The sequence below is a fragment of the Nannospalax galili genome, unplaced genomic scaffold (assembly GCF_000622305.1).
Source record: "Nannospalax galili isolate Female #2095 unplaced genomic scaffold, S.galili_v1.0 scaffold95, whole genome shotgun sequence".
Taxonomy (NCBI): Eukaryota; Metazoa; Chordata; class Mammalia; order Rodentia; family Spalacidae; genus Nannospalax; species Nannospalax galili.
In genome coordinates this window covers 3,916,059-3,929,891 of record NW_008342393.1, presented here as the reverse complement: position 1 = coordinate 3,929,891, position 13,833 = coordinate 3,916,059, and the positions used below count along the sequence as shown (strand labels likewise).

Genomic DNA, 13,833 nt, shown 5'->3' with positions numbered 1-13,833 from the left:
TATAAAATGTATTTTTCTTTCTGTCTTTATTTTGAATAATAGTAGAATTCCATTTACATAAAGTTCCGTCACTTGTCTGTTTCCTTCTTTTTAGCATCTCTCTTTCTCTTCTCCTCCTCTTCCTCTTCCCCTTCTTTCTCTTCTCCTCCTCTTCCTCTTCCCCTTCTTTTTTTCCTCCTTCCCCTCTTCCTCCTGAGACTTTTTGAGACAGTTTTGTTAGATCCCAGGATAGCTTCAGTCCCATGATCCTCCTTCCCCAGCCTCCTGAGTGCTGGACGCATAGCTGTGAGCCACCATGCCCATTTTTTTCATTATTATTATTATTGCCAAAAATAGACACATGTATAAAGAACCTAGAATTCCAGAAGGTGCATAAAGAGAGAAAAATCTCCTGCCCTTCACTTTTCTAAGTAACTCCTACTCCTAGAGACACACGCACTTCCATTTATCATTTATTTGTTTATTTGTTTGTTTATTTGTTTATATAGCCTAGCCTAGGCTCAAACTTCTCTCTATCCTCCTGCCTCAGCCTCCCGAGTGTTGGGATTATAGGTAGATGCCATCACTTTCAGCCACTATCAGTTCCTTCATCCTTCCTTCCATCTTTCCCTCCCTCCCTTCCTTGCTTCCTCCCTTCCTTCTTTCCTTCCTTCCTTTCTCTTGTCTTTGCTTTTTGAGACAGGGTCTCATGTAGGCCAGGTTGACCTCAAACTTACTAGGTATCCAAGGATGACCTTGAATTTCTGACCCTCCTGTGTCCACCTCTTCAGCTTATTATTTATTTACTTTTGGTCTTTTTAAGACAGGGTCTCCCTGTAGTCCCAGCTGGCCTGGAACTCGCCATGTAGACCAGGCTGGCCTTGAACTCACAGAGATCTGCCTGCCTCTGCCTCCCAAGTGCTGGGATCACAGGTGTGCACCACCACTTTGTCCCAGCTTTTTTAGTATAGGTTCTAGGGGATCAAACTCAGGGCCTCGTGCTTGTATAGCAAGCCCTTTACTGACTGAGCCATCTCCCCACTGATCTCTTAGTATTTTCAAGTCATACCCTCTTTACTCCCATCTGGTCTTCATGTTTCTTGGACTCCTGCCTAATTCTTCACTATCATCCTAGACATCCCTTTTGCCTTCTCTCAGTTTGGTAGCCTGTTTTCTAAACTCCGTCTTTTCCAGATTTTCTTCCTCTTTTTGCTGTAGTTCATTTTTAAGTAACTTCCTGAGACATCCACAGGATACAACATTTTTGAAACCCTATTTTCAGAACATATCTCTTGGTAGCTTGGCTGGGTATAAAAATGCTAGCATGTGAAGAATTCAGAGTACAACTTGTGGGAATCAGTTTTCTCTTTCTACCAAGTTCTGGAAATTAAACTCAAGTTGCTAGGCTTGATGCAAGAGCCTTCACCTACTGAGCCATCTCACTGGGCCATAAACATTTAAAAACTTTTTAAACATTTTATGTGTATGAGTGTTTTTCCTGCATGTATGTATATGTACTACTTGTGTGTCTGGTGCCTGAGGAGGTCAGTAGAGGGCATCAGATCCCCTGGAAATGGAGTTACAGACAGATGTGAGCCACCATATGAGTGCTGGGAACCAAACAAACCCAGGTCCTCTGTAAAAGTAGCTTAGTGGTTGAACCATCTCACTAACCCCCTCATAAACATTTTTAAATTGAGTTTTTCTTTTTATGATGGATGTAAGAGCTCTATCTAATGCTGGATACAAGTCTTTTCTTATATAAATAGATTGCTGGTATCTTTCCACTTAAGTTTTCTTTCATTTCTCTTAGCAATATTTGTAGTTTTATCATACAGGTGTGAATTTCTCTATAACTATTTAATGGTTTTGAGGCTATGATAGTTATGAACTTTAGTTTCCAACTATCTAGAGCCCTTACATCTTGCATTATTTCTAAATGTGGTCACTGATTCTAATAGGATTTTTGCTGCATATTCTTTAGGATTTTCTACATATGCAATTTTATTTTATTTTGCCTGTTGTAGGCCAGGTCCCCCAGGTCCCATTCTAGGCTGCTACGTGGTGTGTGTGTGTGTGTGTGAGCATGTGTGTGAGCATACATGTGCAGGTGTACTTCCATGTGTATATTCATGTGTATGGAGGCCAGAAGTTATTGTAGAGTATCTTCTTTTATTGCTCTCCACTTTATTTACTGAATCAGGGCCTTTTGCTGATCCCAGGGCTCATTGATTTATCTAGTCTAGCTAGTCAGCATGCCCAAGGGATCCTGTCTCTATCTCCCAAGTGGTGGCATTACAGGAAGGTGTCCACACCCACCCAGTGCTTACATGGATTCTGGGGATCCCAACTCCAGTCCCCGTGCTTTCATGGCATTATCCATTGAGCTTTCTCCCCGGCCCAGCTGGTCTATTTTGTTGTTGTTTTGGTTCGATTTTTGGTCTTTTTGAGAAAGGGTCTCCCTGTAGCCCCAGCAGTCCTGGAACTCACAATGTAGACCAGGCTGGCCTCAATCTCACAGACATCCACCTGCCTCTGCCTTCCAAGTGCTAGGATTAAAGGTGTGAGCCACCGGAGCTGGAGAAATGGCTCAGCGGTTAAGAACACTGACTATTCTTGCAGAAGACCCAGGTTCGAATCCCAGCACCCACATGGCAGCTAACAACTACCTGTAACACCAGTTCCAGGGGATCCGACAGCCTCTTCTGTCCTCTGTGGGCATTGTACAACATGGGTACACTTACCTAGATGCATACACATAAAAATAATAAATAACAAGCCAGGTGTGGTGGCGCACGCCTGTAGTCCCAGCACTTGGGAGGCAGAGGCAGGTGGATCTCTGTGAGTTCAAGGCAAGCCTGGTCTACATAGTGAGTTCCAGGACAGCTGGGGCTACAGGGAGACCCTGCTTTAAAAAGACAAAAAAATTAAATAAATAAATAAAAATATTTTTTAAAAGGTGTGAGCCACCATGCCCAGCAATATCTTCTTTAATTTAGGGGAAAGTATTCCATTTTTCATTTATTGCTCTTTAAAAAAAATACCATCTTGTCCATCTTGTTCTAGTTCTATGGACATAAAATATTATCTGAACATATCAATTAGAGCATTGGCTTTCCTAGATTTCTGTTTATGGTTCTTGTCTCTGATTCTGTCAAGTTCGTTTGTGTGTTTGTTTTTTTTTTCTTGCTAGTTTGTTTTTATTTTGATATTCTTTTCTGCTGTGGTTTTTCTCAAATTAAATTGTATCACTGATTGTTCATAGAGAAGAATGAGGCACCAAAGATGACTTGTTTGTGCCCTGATCTTTTCTTCCTATGTTTGTGACTGTCTAGCCGCAAATTACATTTCCAAGCCTGCTTTGTGACTACGTGAGATCAGGTAGCTGACTTTTCACCAATAAAATGGGGCAGAAAATATATGTGCTGTTTTGCTGTTACATTTGCAAAAAAAAAAAAAAAATCTCTACTGTTTGCTTCCTCTGTTTTCTCCTTCCTGCAAGTTAGAACACAGATGTACCACGGATAGACAAAGGTCATCATTTAGGGGTTGGTAAAGCTAATGCAATAAGAGGAACCCGAGCCTGTGGGTGACCCGTGGAGCAAAAGAAACTAGCTTCTGTTGAGCATGGTGGTGGGCACCTGCGATGCTGTAATCCAGCTTCAAAAAAGCTGATTGTTTTCCACAGTATTTTTTGTGACAGGATCTCTCACTGAACTGGATGAAGCTTGCCAATTCAGCTAGACTGGCTGGCCAGGGAGCCTCAGGGATCCTCCTGTCTCTGCCTCCCCAGTGCTGGGGTTACAGGGACATGGTGCTGTGCTGGTGTTTTATGTGGGTACTAGGAATCTGATCTCAAGTTCTTGTGCTTGTGCAGCAAGCACTAACTGACCATTCTCCCCAGACTCTCCATCTTTTATGGTGTATTGTTTTGTTTATTCGTTTTTTGAGACAGAGTCTCACTATATAGTCCAAATAGGCCTTGAACTCATGATCCTCCTGCCTCTGCCTCCAGAGTACTGGAATGCCAGGTGTGTGCCACTACACCTAGCTCTCCTAAGTTTTCCAGGTGCCACTGACTTAGGATGACCCAACAGATTAAATGAAGGATCCAAGATTTATAACAATGTGAAACAATGCCATTCTTCTCAGTACACAGTTTTATTTGAGAGACTATCATTTTTCACATTATTTTTCTTTTTGTTGTTTTGCTATTGCTCTTTGAGACAGGATGTTGGTATGTAGCCCAGACTGGCCTCCAACTAGGTCCTCTTTGCTTCAGCTTCTTGAGTGCAGAGGTTACATCTGTGGATATACCCATGTACTCTTATTATTTTTAAATGGGTTCAAAGTATCAAATTTCACACCAGACATGGTGACCCATAACTTTAATCCCAGAGGCAGGTGGATCTCTGTGAGATCAAGGCCGGCCTAGTCTGCATAGTGAGTTCCAGGATAGCTGGGGTTATGGGAGACTCTGTCTTAAAAAAAAGGGGGGGGGCTGGAAAGATGGCTCAGCAGTTAAGAACACTGATTGTTCTTGCAGAAGACCCAGGTTCGAATCCCAGCACCCACATGGCAGCTAACAACTGTCTGTAACTCCAGTTCCAGGGGATCCGATGGCCTCTTCTGTCTTCTGTGGCCATTGCACGACATGGGCACACTTACCGACAAGCAGGCAATACATGCATGCACATAAAAAAAAAATATAAAAAAAATTAGAAAAAAAAAAGAGCTCTTAGTTCTTTCTCTTAAAAAAAAAAAAAAAGCTGGGCATGGTGACCCACACCTGTAATCCCAGCACTGGGGAAGCAGAGGCAGGTGGATCTCTGTGAGTTCAAGGTCAGCCTGGTCTACATAGTGAGTTCCAGGCCAGCTGGGGCTACAGGGGGACCCTGTCTTGAAAAGACTGAAAGGAAAAAAAAAGTAATAAATTTCCCATTTTATTTTAAATATATAGAATTCATATTTTAAATATTTTATTTATTTTTATGTGTATGAGTGTATTGCCTTCATGTATGCAAGTGCGCCCATCTTGTGCAATGCTCACAGAGGTCAGAAGAAGGCATTGGATTCCTGAGAACTAGAGTTACAGTTTTTAGCTGCCCTATGGGTACTGGGAACTAAACCTGGGTCCTCTGCAAGTGCATCCAGTGCTCTTAACCACTGAGCTATTTCTCCAGCCCCTAGAATTCATATTTCAAAGATCTGTGGAGCACTTAATAACTGTTAAATGTAGAACAGTATTCTATGACAAAATATTTCAAGGGGCTGGAGCGATGGCTCAGCAGTTAAGGGTGCTAACTGCTCTTGCAGAGGACTCGGGTTCAGTTCCCAGCACCCACATGGCAGCTAACAACCATTTGTAATTCCAGTTCCAGAGGATCTGATGCCCTCTTCTGGCCTATTTCAGCATTGTGCATATGTAGTGCACTTACATACATGCAGGCAAAACATTCATATACACAAAAAATAAAATAAAAATAAATTTTCAAAACTTTAAAAGTATTTAAAGAAAAGCAGGGATGTAGCTCAGTGGTAGAGTGCTTACCTAGTATACATTAGGTCCTGGGTTCAATCCTCAGCACTGTCAAAAATAAAAATTAAGGACTGGAGAGATGTCTCAGAGGTTAAAAACACTTCCTGCTCTTCCAGAGAACCAGAGTTCAATTCCCTACAGTCACACTGGGCAGCTCATCCTCCTCTAACTCCAGATCCTGAGGATCCAACATCCTTTTCTGGCCTCTGCAGGCACATGCACTCACATGTATTTAGAAACATATAGAGAGACATACATACATACATATCAACAAAAAGGAAATAAATCTTTAAAAATATTTTAATTATTTTTTATGTGTATGAATGTATTGCCTGCATGGATGTAAGTGCACCCATGTTGTGCAATGCCTGAAGAGGTCAGAAGGTATCAGTTCCCCGGGAACTAGTGTTACAGACAGTTGTTAGCTGCCATGTGGGTGCTGGAAACCCTATCTGGGACCTCTGCAAGAGCAGTCAGTGTTCTTAACCACTGAGCCATCTCTTCAGCTCCCCAAAATAAATATTTAAAAAATATATATACATATATATTTATGTGTATGTGTGGACTTGAGTGTATGCATGTACACCATGCACATACAGGAGCCTGTGAAGGTCAGAAGAGGGTATTGGAACCACTGATTTTAAACTTTAAAAAACAAAACAAAGTCCAAGAACCATTGTGTTGGGGGGTGATCTGCCTGGGTTCTTTTGTTGGGGTTAGAGTCCATAGATTTTTCTTTTGGGTTTGTTTACTGTTTTCCCCTCAAATGAATGATCCCACTCTAGTGTTTTTTACAGGGACTTCTTGGTACACTTAAATCAGAGCTTTCCAGCACGATAGCTTTCTACCGATGGTAGCTGGTGCTTGCTTATTTCCCTGTGGTAAACTTGTGTAGCTCTCCCATCTGCTCCAGCCACATTCATCTTCATTTGATACCTTCAGCAGACCAAGCTCTGACCTACCTCAAGTTCTTTGCACTGTAGGGAAATGGCTCCACTATGGTGGCCCAGCCATCAGACACATCTGCACACCATCTAGGCAAGGCTGGAAAGAAGCTCAACAGCATCTTAATCTTGGCAGAATGCTCTATGATCCTCTTGGAACACAATGAGTCTTGAGAGATACTACAAGGCCCTTTTCACACTCACTTGCCTGTTCTCCAGGGAAGTAGCCACAGACAGCTTCTCATAGCTCATGGGATCTGATGAGGTCTAAGACTCTTGGTCCCACCCCCAAATAGACAACTGCCAACTACAGTGTGACATGGCATTGGCTCTCAGAAATGATGTCTTGTCATTGGGTTACATTTATCTGGCCCTTTTGTGTCAGTGTCTCCGTGCACTATAGTCAATGGGAGCTGGTACCTTTGGCTACTGTGCTGTATTGTGTCCGTTGTTAACTTGACACATTGGGGAAGAGGGAACCTCAACTGGGGAAATTCCCCTATCAGATTGGGCTGTGGGCATGTCTATGAGGCATTTCTTGATTGTTGAGTCATGTGGGAGGGTCCAGCCCAATGTAGGTGGTGCCACCCCTGGGTAGGTGCTTTTGGGTTATATAAGAAAAAAGGCTGAGCACAGGCCAGAGGAGCAAGCCAGTAAGCAGAATTCCTTCATGGTCTCTGCTTCAGTTCCTGCCTCCAGGTTCTTGCCCTGAGTTCCTGCCTTGGCTTTCCTTGATGATGGACTGTCAGCTGTAAGCCAAATAAACCCTTTCCTCTAAATTGGTCTTGGTCGACTGTTTTCATCAAAGCAACAGAAAGTAACTAGAACCTCTACTCTTGCCCTCAGTGACTTTCCCAACCCAACCTCCTAGTTCTGCCCTGCCTCATGTCTGCCACCCATATGCTGATCTTTTCCCCAAGTGCTCTCATTCCACCCCTATGGCCCTCTCCACATCTCACCTTTTTATATCCTGTGGTAAATGCTATCTTGTCATAGAGGCCTCCTTGGCTAGCTTGTCCCAGATAGATCTTTCTGGCAGACACTGTTGGTTCTAATCTCCTTTTCACCCTTTGTCCTAACTGGTAAGAATGCCCATTTTGACTGGCTAGGATACTAGACTAGCACGAGGGTCAGAAATCAGGCTTTAAGTCACTGAATTCCACCCCCTCCGCAAAGGGACTCATTTTGGAGACCAGGCTGGCCTTGAACTCACAGAGATCTACCTGTTTCTGCCTCCCAAGTGCTAGGATTAAAGCCACACCCGGCAAGATATTTATTTTTACTAAGTACTCCATAGGTATTTATTGAATAGGTATATCACCACATATCTTCAAGCAAATACGAATTTTCAATACATTCTGAAATTTTTTTTTTTTTTGGTCTTTTTGAGACTGGGTCTCTCTATAGCCCCAGCTGGCCTGGAACACACTATGACCAGGCTGGCCTTGAACTCACAGAGAGCCAACAGTCTCTGCCTCCTGAGTGCTGGAATTAAAGGCTACATTCTGAAATACCTTATTAGCACTTTTATTTTTTTACAGTGCCAAGGACTGAGCCCAGGATCTACTATATAGTAGGCACGTGCCCTGCCCCTGAGTCAAATCCCTGGCCTTGGCAGAGTTTCACTGCAGTGTGACAGCCTACAGCCTTTACGAGCATTAAAACTCAAACCCATGGTTCATTTATCCAAGGAGACTCTTTGCTACTAATTTTTACCCACTTCAGATATTTGATTTTATAGTATTTACATTTTTATTTTCTGGTGACTTTTAAAAAGTTTTTATTTAGTATAAAAATAATGGGTCTCATTTGGAAAGTTTTTACACATCTATCATTGTACTTTGCTCATGTTCACCCCTTATTACCCTTCCTCATCCCTTCTCCCCTTCATGATGGTCTCCTTTCGCCCAAATGGTCCTTCTGCTTTCATGTTTTTGAATGTAAATGTGTGTGTGCACATAATTTTACATGGTTGTGTGTTTATGAAGCAACAGGTCCATGGTAGTTGTTCAACATATATGTGTGCAGGATGTATACTGGTGTTGTTTCTGAGATGGGGCCTCATGTAGTGTAGGCTGGCCTCTAACTCTGTGTGTAGCATAGGTTGGTTCTCGAACTTCTTATCTTCCTGCCTCCACCTCCCAAGTACTTGCACTACAGGCATGTGCCACCACGCCTGGTTTTAACATATATCTGTTATTGTCAATCTATACAGGTGGCTGAGGAGAGGGGCTGAATGGGAACATGTTTCTTGTAGCAACAAACTAGAGCCACTCACAAAGCTGACACACTGACTCTGCTCTATTCCTAATCTTTGCTTCATCACAGTGAAATTATTCCCACATACCTTCCTCAGTTTGCTTACCTTTCCTCCTCCCTCTCTCTCCTTCTACAAGTAACCCAAGCCCACAAGCCCCCCCTGCCACCTGCTTCTTCCTTTGCTTCCCAGTTTACAAGAATGATTAATTCAACACTTATTGAGCACCTACTGTGTACATTTTTTAAAAAGAACAATGCAGACATTAGACTAAACTTGCAGCTCTCCTGGACTCTAGTGGTCACAGGAAAAAGTTGTGGTTGGTTAGGACAAACCCATACCACCTGATGGTGCTGCCATGATTATCTCCAGACGATTTACGGGGATAGGGGAGGGAAGAAAGGTGTTGAGGATAGAAAGGCAGGAAAACTAGAAAGAATCCAATCCTGGTAGAATCCAGAAACGGGGCTGATTTTGTTAAAATTAAATTTCTCATCATATATGTATTATCCTAGCTAAGAACGCAAAACTCAAATCTAATCAGAAGGAAACATCAGACAAACCCAAAATGAGACGCATCTTTATGTAATACCAGAGGAAGTTAGGCTGAGGAAAAATGTGGATTAAAGGAGACTGAAGAGATACGATAAATAAACACAATAATTTATTTTAGAGTTTTAAAAAGATTTTTATTGTATCTTGAGGAGGAGTGTATAAAGTTCATTACTGGATCCATTGACAAAATTGGAAAGCAGAAGGAAATAAGATGTCCTTGTTCTCAGAGAGGAGGAGTATTAAGAGATGGGGGTTTGCGGGGGAGGGGTGGGGTGGGGACAGGGAAGGGAAAGGGTGGAGGGGAAAGGTGAGGGAAGGGAGCAACAAAAATAAAGCAAATAGAGCGAACTGTAAATAAGTGAACGTGAGAAACGATACACATGTTCTCCAAACCATTCTTGCAATTTTCACAAATACAACTGTTTTTTAAAATTGTGTCCAGGAGAGTTGGACTCTAAGTCAAGTCCCTTTGCTCTCCCAAAGCATGACCCTGAGGCTCTTCTCCACTGGTCTGCTCAGAGGGAGGTCCTACACAGGCTTCAGAAAAGACAGGTCTTGGCGTCCTTCAAAGCCCCTCAGTCCATCAGTTGTGTCACCACAACTTTTTCCAAAATGCCCACCCGTCTACTTTCCCACCCAGAACGGTGTCCCGCCATTCCAGCCGCCAGATGGAAGCCCAGCCCTTTTCACAGGGCCCGGGCGATCCTCGGCTAACAATCCCAAAAGGCCGTATAGACCAGGCACGGGCATTTGTTACCAAAGAACTACAGCCCCCGAAAGACTTTGCGGCAACATCCCACCGGTTACCACCAAAGAGAAAAGGGTTTCCTGCGCGGGCACGCCGCTGCATGGCCTTTCGGGAATTGTAGTTCACTTGAGATAGGCCGCAGGGCCAGAGGAAGAATGCAAACCTCGCTTCCCAGATCGCATTGCGATATGCCCCACCAATCGAAGGCACGGGTCTTGGAGAGGGGGCGGGAATAGGGAGGAGCTGCCTGGCGCAAGCGCAATATGCGCTACTGGAGAATTCATGTGGAGGTCAGAGTGAATGCAGGTGAGCTTCGTTGGGGCGGTCTAGGTTGTTTTTAGACCTCTCTGCAGCACTCCTTTGCGCTCCAGTACACATGTTGGGCGAGTGGGGTGCATGTGGGTACTCCTTGTGGAGGAGGGAAGGGGCTGAGTCTAGGACAGGCCGGGAATTGGGCAGGGGGGAGGAGGCAGGATAAGGAAAAAAAACCAGAAGCTATTAGAAATGGAAAGGACTGGGTGTCCTGGTGTCAGGGAGAGAAGGTAAATGCGCGTGGAGAAGACGGGATAGACTCGGAGTTGAGGCCTAGAAAGGAGGGGCGGGAGGACTTGGGGATGGGACAGAGGCGACGTGGGGGTGGGGCATTGAAAAGTTCAAGGCTAAGTGGTTTCTGGGCTGTCAGCTCCAGTGCTTCCCACCCACCCCACTGCCGCCCCACCTTCTGTCCTTCGGAGCTCAGTCTCGCTGCGCCCCGCGCCTCCCGCCTTTCTGACCACAAGTATGGTGAGTTCAGCCATGCTTTCTAAAATTCGCTCCTCCGTGTTCTGATCCTGGTTCTTCCTCCTCATTTGACCTTTGCCTCCTCGTGTAACCGCTTAGTGTAATCACATGTAATAGTCTTCATAGAGTAATTGTGAAGATTAAATAAATTGCTATTAGAAGATACCTTATTGAAATGTTAACAGTTACTATCAGTTTTTGTTGTTGGCATCATTGCTGTAGCACTATGCTTTGAATTATTTTTCCAAACCAAAATTGCACAGAACCAACCACATACAGCCTGCCTCTCTTGTGGCCTATTTGTCCAGGAAATGGGAGTGTTGTTTTCTGTGCTACCAAGTTTTCCGTGTGCATTGTTCCCATGATGAGCCAAGTGTCTCAGACTTGTGAATGGTTCTAAAGAAAATAACCTGCAAAAGCAAAGCATGGTACGCTTTACAAGAGTGTCATGTAGTGTCCAGTGAGTGATGATGTGGAGACTCAGCATGAAAAGTGAATGCTGTGCCTCACAGAGTCATGTCTCTGAGGATTTGGTATCAAGATGTTTTGGTTTTACACCTTTTCTAGGTGTGAGTGTGTCCAGCAGAAGGAAGCATGGCCGCCAAAGTGTTTGAATCCATCGGGAAGTTGGGCCTGGCCTTAGCCGTCGCAGGAGGCGTGGTGAACTCTGCCTTGTATAATGGTGAGGCACTGGAGGAGGGTGGTGGTTTTTGGAAGATTTCTATTGATCTTCATAGCCCATTTGACTTTCCAGATGCCAGCTGCTATCTGAATGTGTTTGTAGCTAATGGGGCTCTCCTGCTACTACCCCACAAAATATGGTTGTATATTATCAGAGGCGCTGTCTTAACTGTAGATGCTCTTCTAGCCTTTGTTCAAAAGCAGCCTTCCAGCCAGTTGCTGGTCTTATGTTTCTAAATGCTTAAATGATCTGAAGTGATGCATCATCGAGATGCCTCTGCAGAGTGGCAGGATTTCATCTGGCTAGCTCACATGGAGAGCTCATTAGTTCTCTTCTGTATATGAAATAACCTGGCAAAGACTCTAGACCAGTTTGGGTGACCTTGCCCAGAGTAAGCTTTGAGATGGCTTTACCCATCGTTTAACAGTGCCCCGGGGCTTAAGCCATGTTTTCTTTGACTTCTATATGATCTTAGGTAAGCCACTCCTCCCTCAGCTTTCTCACTGATCAAGCAAAGGGAATGAACTAGTTTTTCTGTAAGACTCCTTCCAACTTTGATATTCTATAACCTTCAAAATAGCAACAGATTTTATATACCTGGTACATGGTTTGGTTTGGTTTTTTGTTAAGACAGTGTCTCGTGTAGCCCAGGCTGGCTTCCAGTGTGCTATGTAGCTGAGGCAGGCTTTGAACTCCTGATCCTCATGCGTTCATCTCCCAGGTGATGAAGGATGTGTGCCACCACATCTGGATGGTATACAACTTTTTCATGAGCATTTTCAGAGTGGAAGTATTTAGAAAAAATTCTAAATTCAAAAAGGAAAAGACAGACAGTAGCTCCTTCAGCCAGGATCTGGTGGCACACTTCTTAATACCAGCACTAATGAAGTGGAGGGTATCTTGAGTTTGAGGCCAACCAGGGCTACATAGTGAGACCCTGTCTCAAGTTGGGGGCAGGAATCTCTGCCTCTTTCTTTTGGCTAAAGAGTGGCGGAGTTTTTCTAACCCATCTTTATTCTTCCTTTCTAGTGGATGCTGGGCACAGAGCTGTCATCTTTGACCGATTCCGTGGGGTACAAGACATCGTAGTAGGGGAAGGGACTCACTTTCTCATCCCTTGGGTACAGAAACCAATTATCTTTGACTGCCGCTCTCGACCACGGAATGTACCAGTTATCACTGGTAGCAAAGGTGAGTCGTGCCTGTGGTTAGGTAAAGTAGATTTGGAGGGATGCTGTGTTCTGTCAGCTGCAGAAACATCTGTGAACAACCAGGATCCCAGAGACTGAATATCTACATTGTAAGAATTCCTAGTAGAAGGGCAGGGTGGCCACACACCTTTAATCCCAGCACTGGAGAGGTAGCGGCAGGCAGATCTCTTGAGTTTAAGGACAGTCTCATCTACACAGAGAGTTACAGAATAGCCAGGGCAGGGTGCCACACACCTTTAATCCCAGCACTGGGGAGGCAGAGGCAGGCAGATCTCTAGGTTTAAGGACAGCCTCATCTACATAGACAGTGCCAGACCATTTAGGGCTACACCGTGAGACCCTGTCTCAAACAAGAACAAAAAAACCAACCCTAGCAACAACAGCAAAGACTTCCTAGTATAGGGGTGGCAGGGGCACAGGGAGTATTGGAGAAGGGTAGAGCAAAATATGACTTGTACGTGAAAATATGAAAATGTCGTGATGAGGGGATGGGGCTGTAGCTCAGTTGGTAGAGTGTTTGCCTAACATATGTAATATCCCCGGTGCTGAAAAGCTGGTTGTGGTGGTGCATGCCTGTAATCCTAGCACTCTGCAGGTGGAGGCAGGAGAATTAGAAATTCAGAGTCATTTTTTGACTGCATTGTGAGTTTGAAGCAATACATGAGTCCCTGTTCAAAAACTTGGAAGGAGGGGAGGGGCTGGAGAGATGGCTTGGCTGTTAAGAGCACTGGCTGCTCTTGCAGAGAACCAGGATTCAATTCCCAGCACCCACATGGCGGCTAACAACCGTCCAACAATTCTAGTTCCAGGGGAATCCAACGCCCCCTTCTGACCTCCACAGGCATTGTACAAAATGAGCGCACTTATACACATATAGGCAATACACTCATACACATAAAATAAAAATAACAAATTTTTTTAATGGAAGGAAAGAGAGCCAGCCGTGGTGGCACACACCTTTCAAGGCAAATGGATCTCTGAGTTCAAGGCCAGCCTGGTCTACATAGTGAGTTCCAGGCCAGCTGGGGCTACAGGGAGACAAAAGGACTTTAAAAAAAAAAAATGGACCGAAAGGGCATGCCATGATGAAACCCATTACTTAGCACCCATGTGGTGGCTAATAACGTTCTTAACTCTA

General features: G+C 44.2%; 1 protein-coding gene across 1 annotated transcript in view; it reads left to right on the top strand.

Moving 5' to 3' along the window:
* Positions 1-10,252: 10,252 nt before the first annotated feature.
* Positions 10,253-13,833, top strand: part of Phb (prohibitin) — an 11,310-nt gene continuing 7,729 nt past the window's right edge. Inside the window, exons 1-3 of the mRNA XM_008838311.2 lie at positions 10,253-10,328; positions 11,370-11,484; positions 12,514-12,675. Coding sequence (XP_008836533.1) covers positions 11,397-11,484; positions 12,514-12,675 — 250 coding nt within the window. The 5' untranslated portion in view covers positions 10,253-10,328; positions 11,370-11,396. The remainder of the gene's footprint in view (positions 10,329-11,369; positions 11,485-12,513; positions 12,676-13,833) is intronic.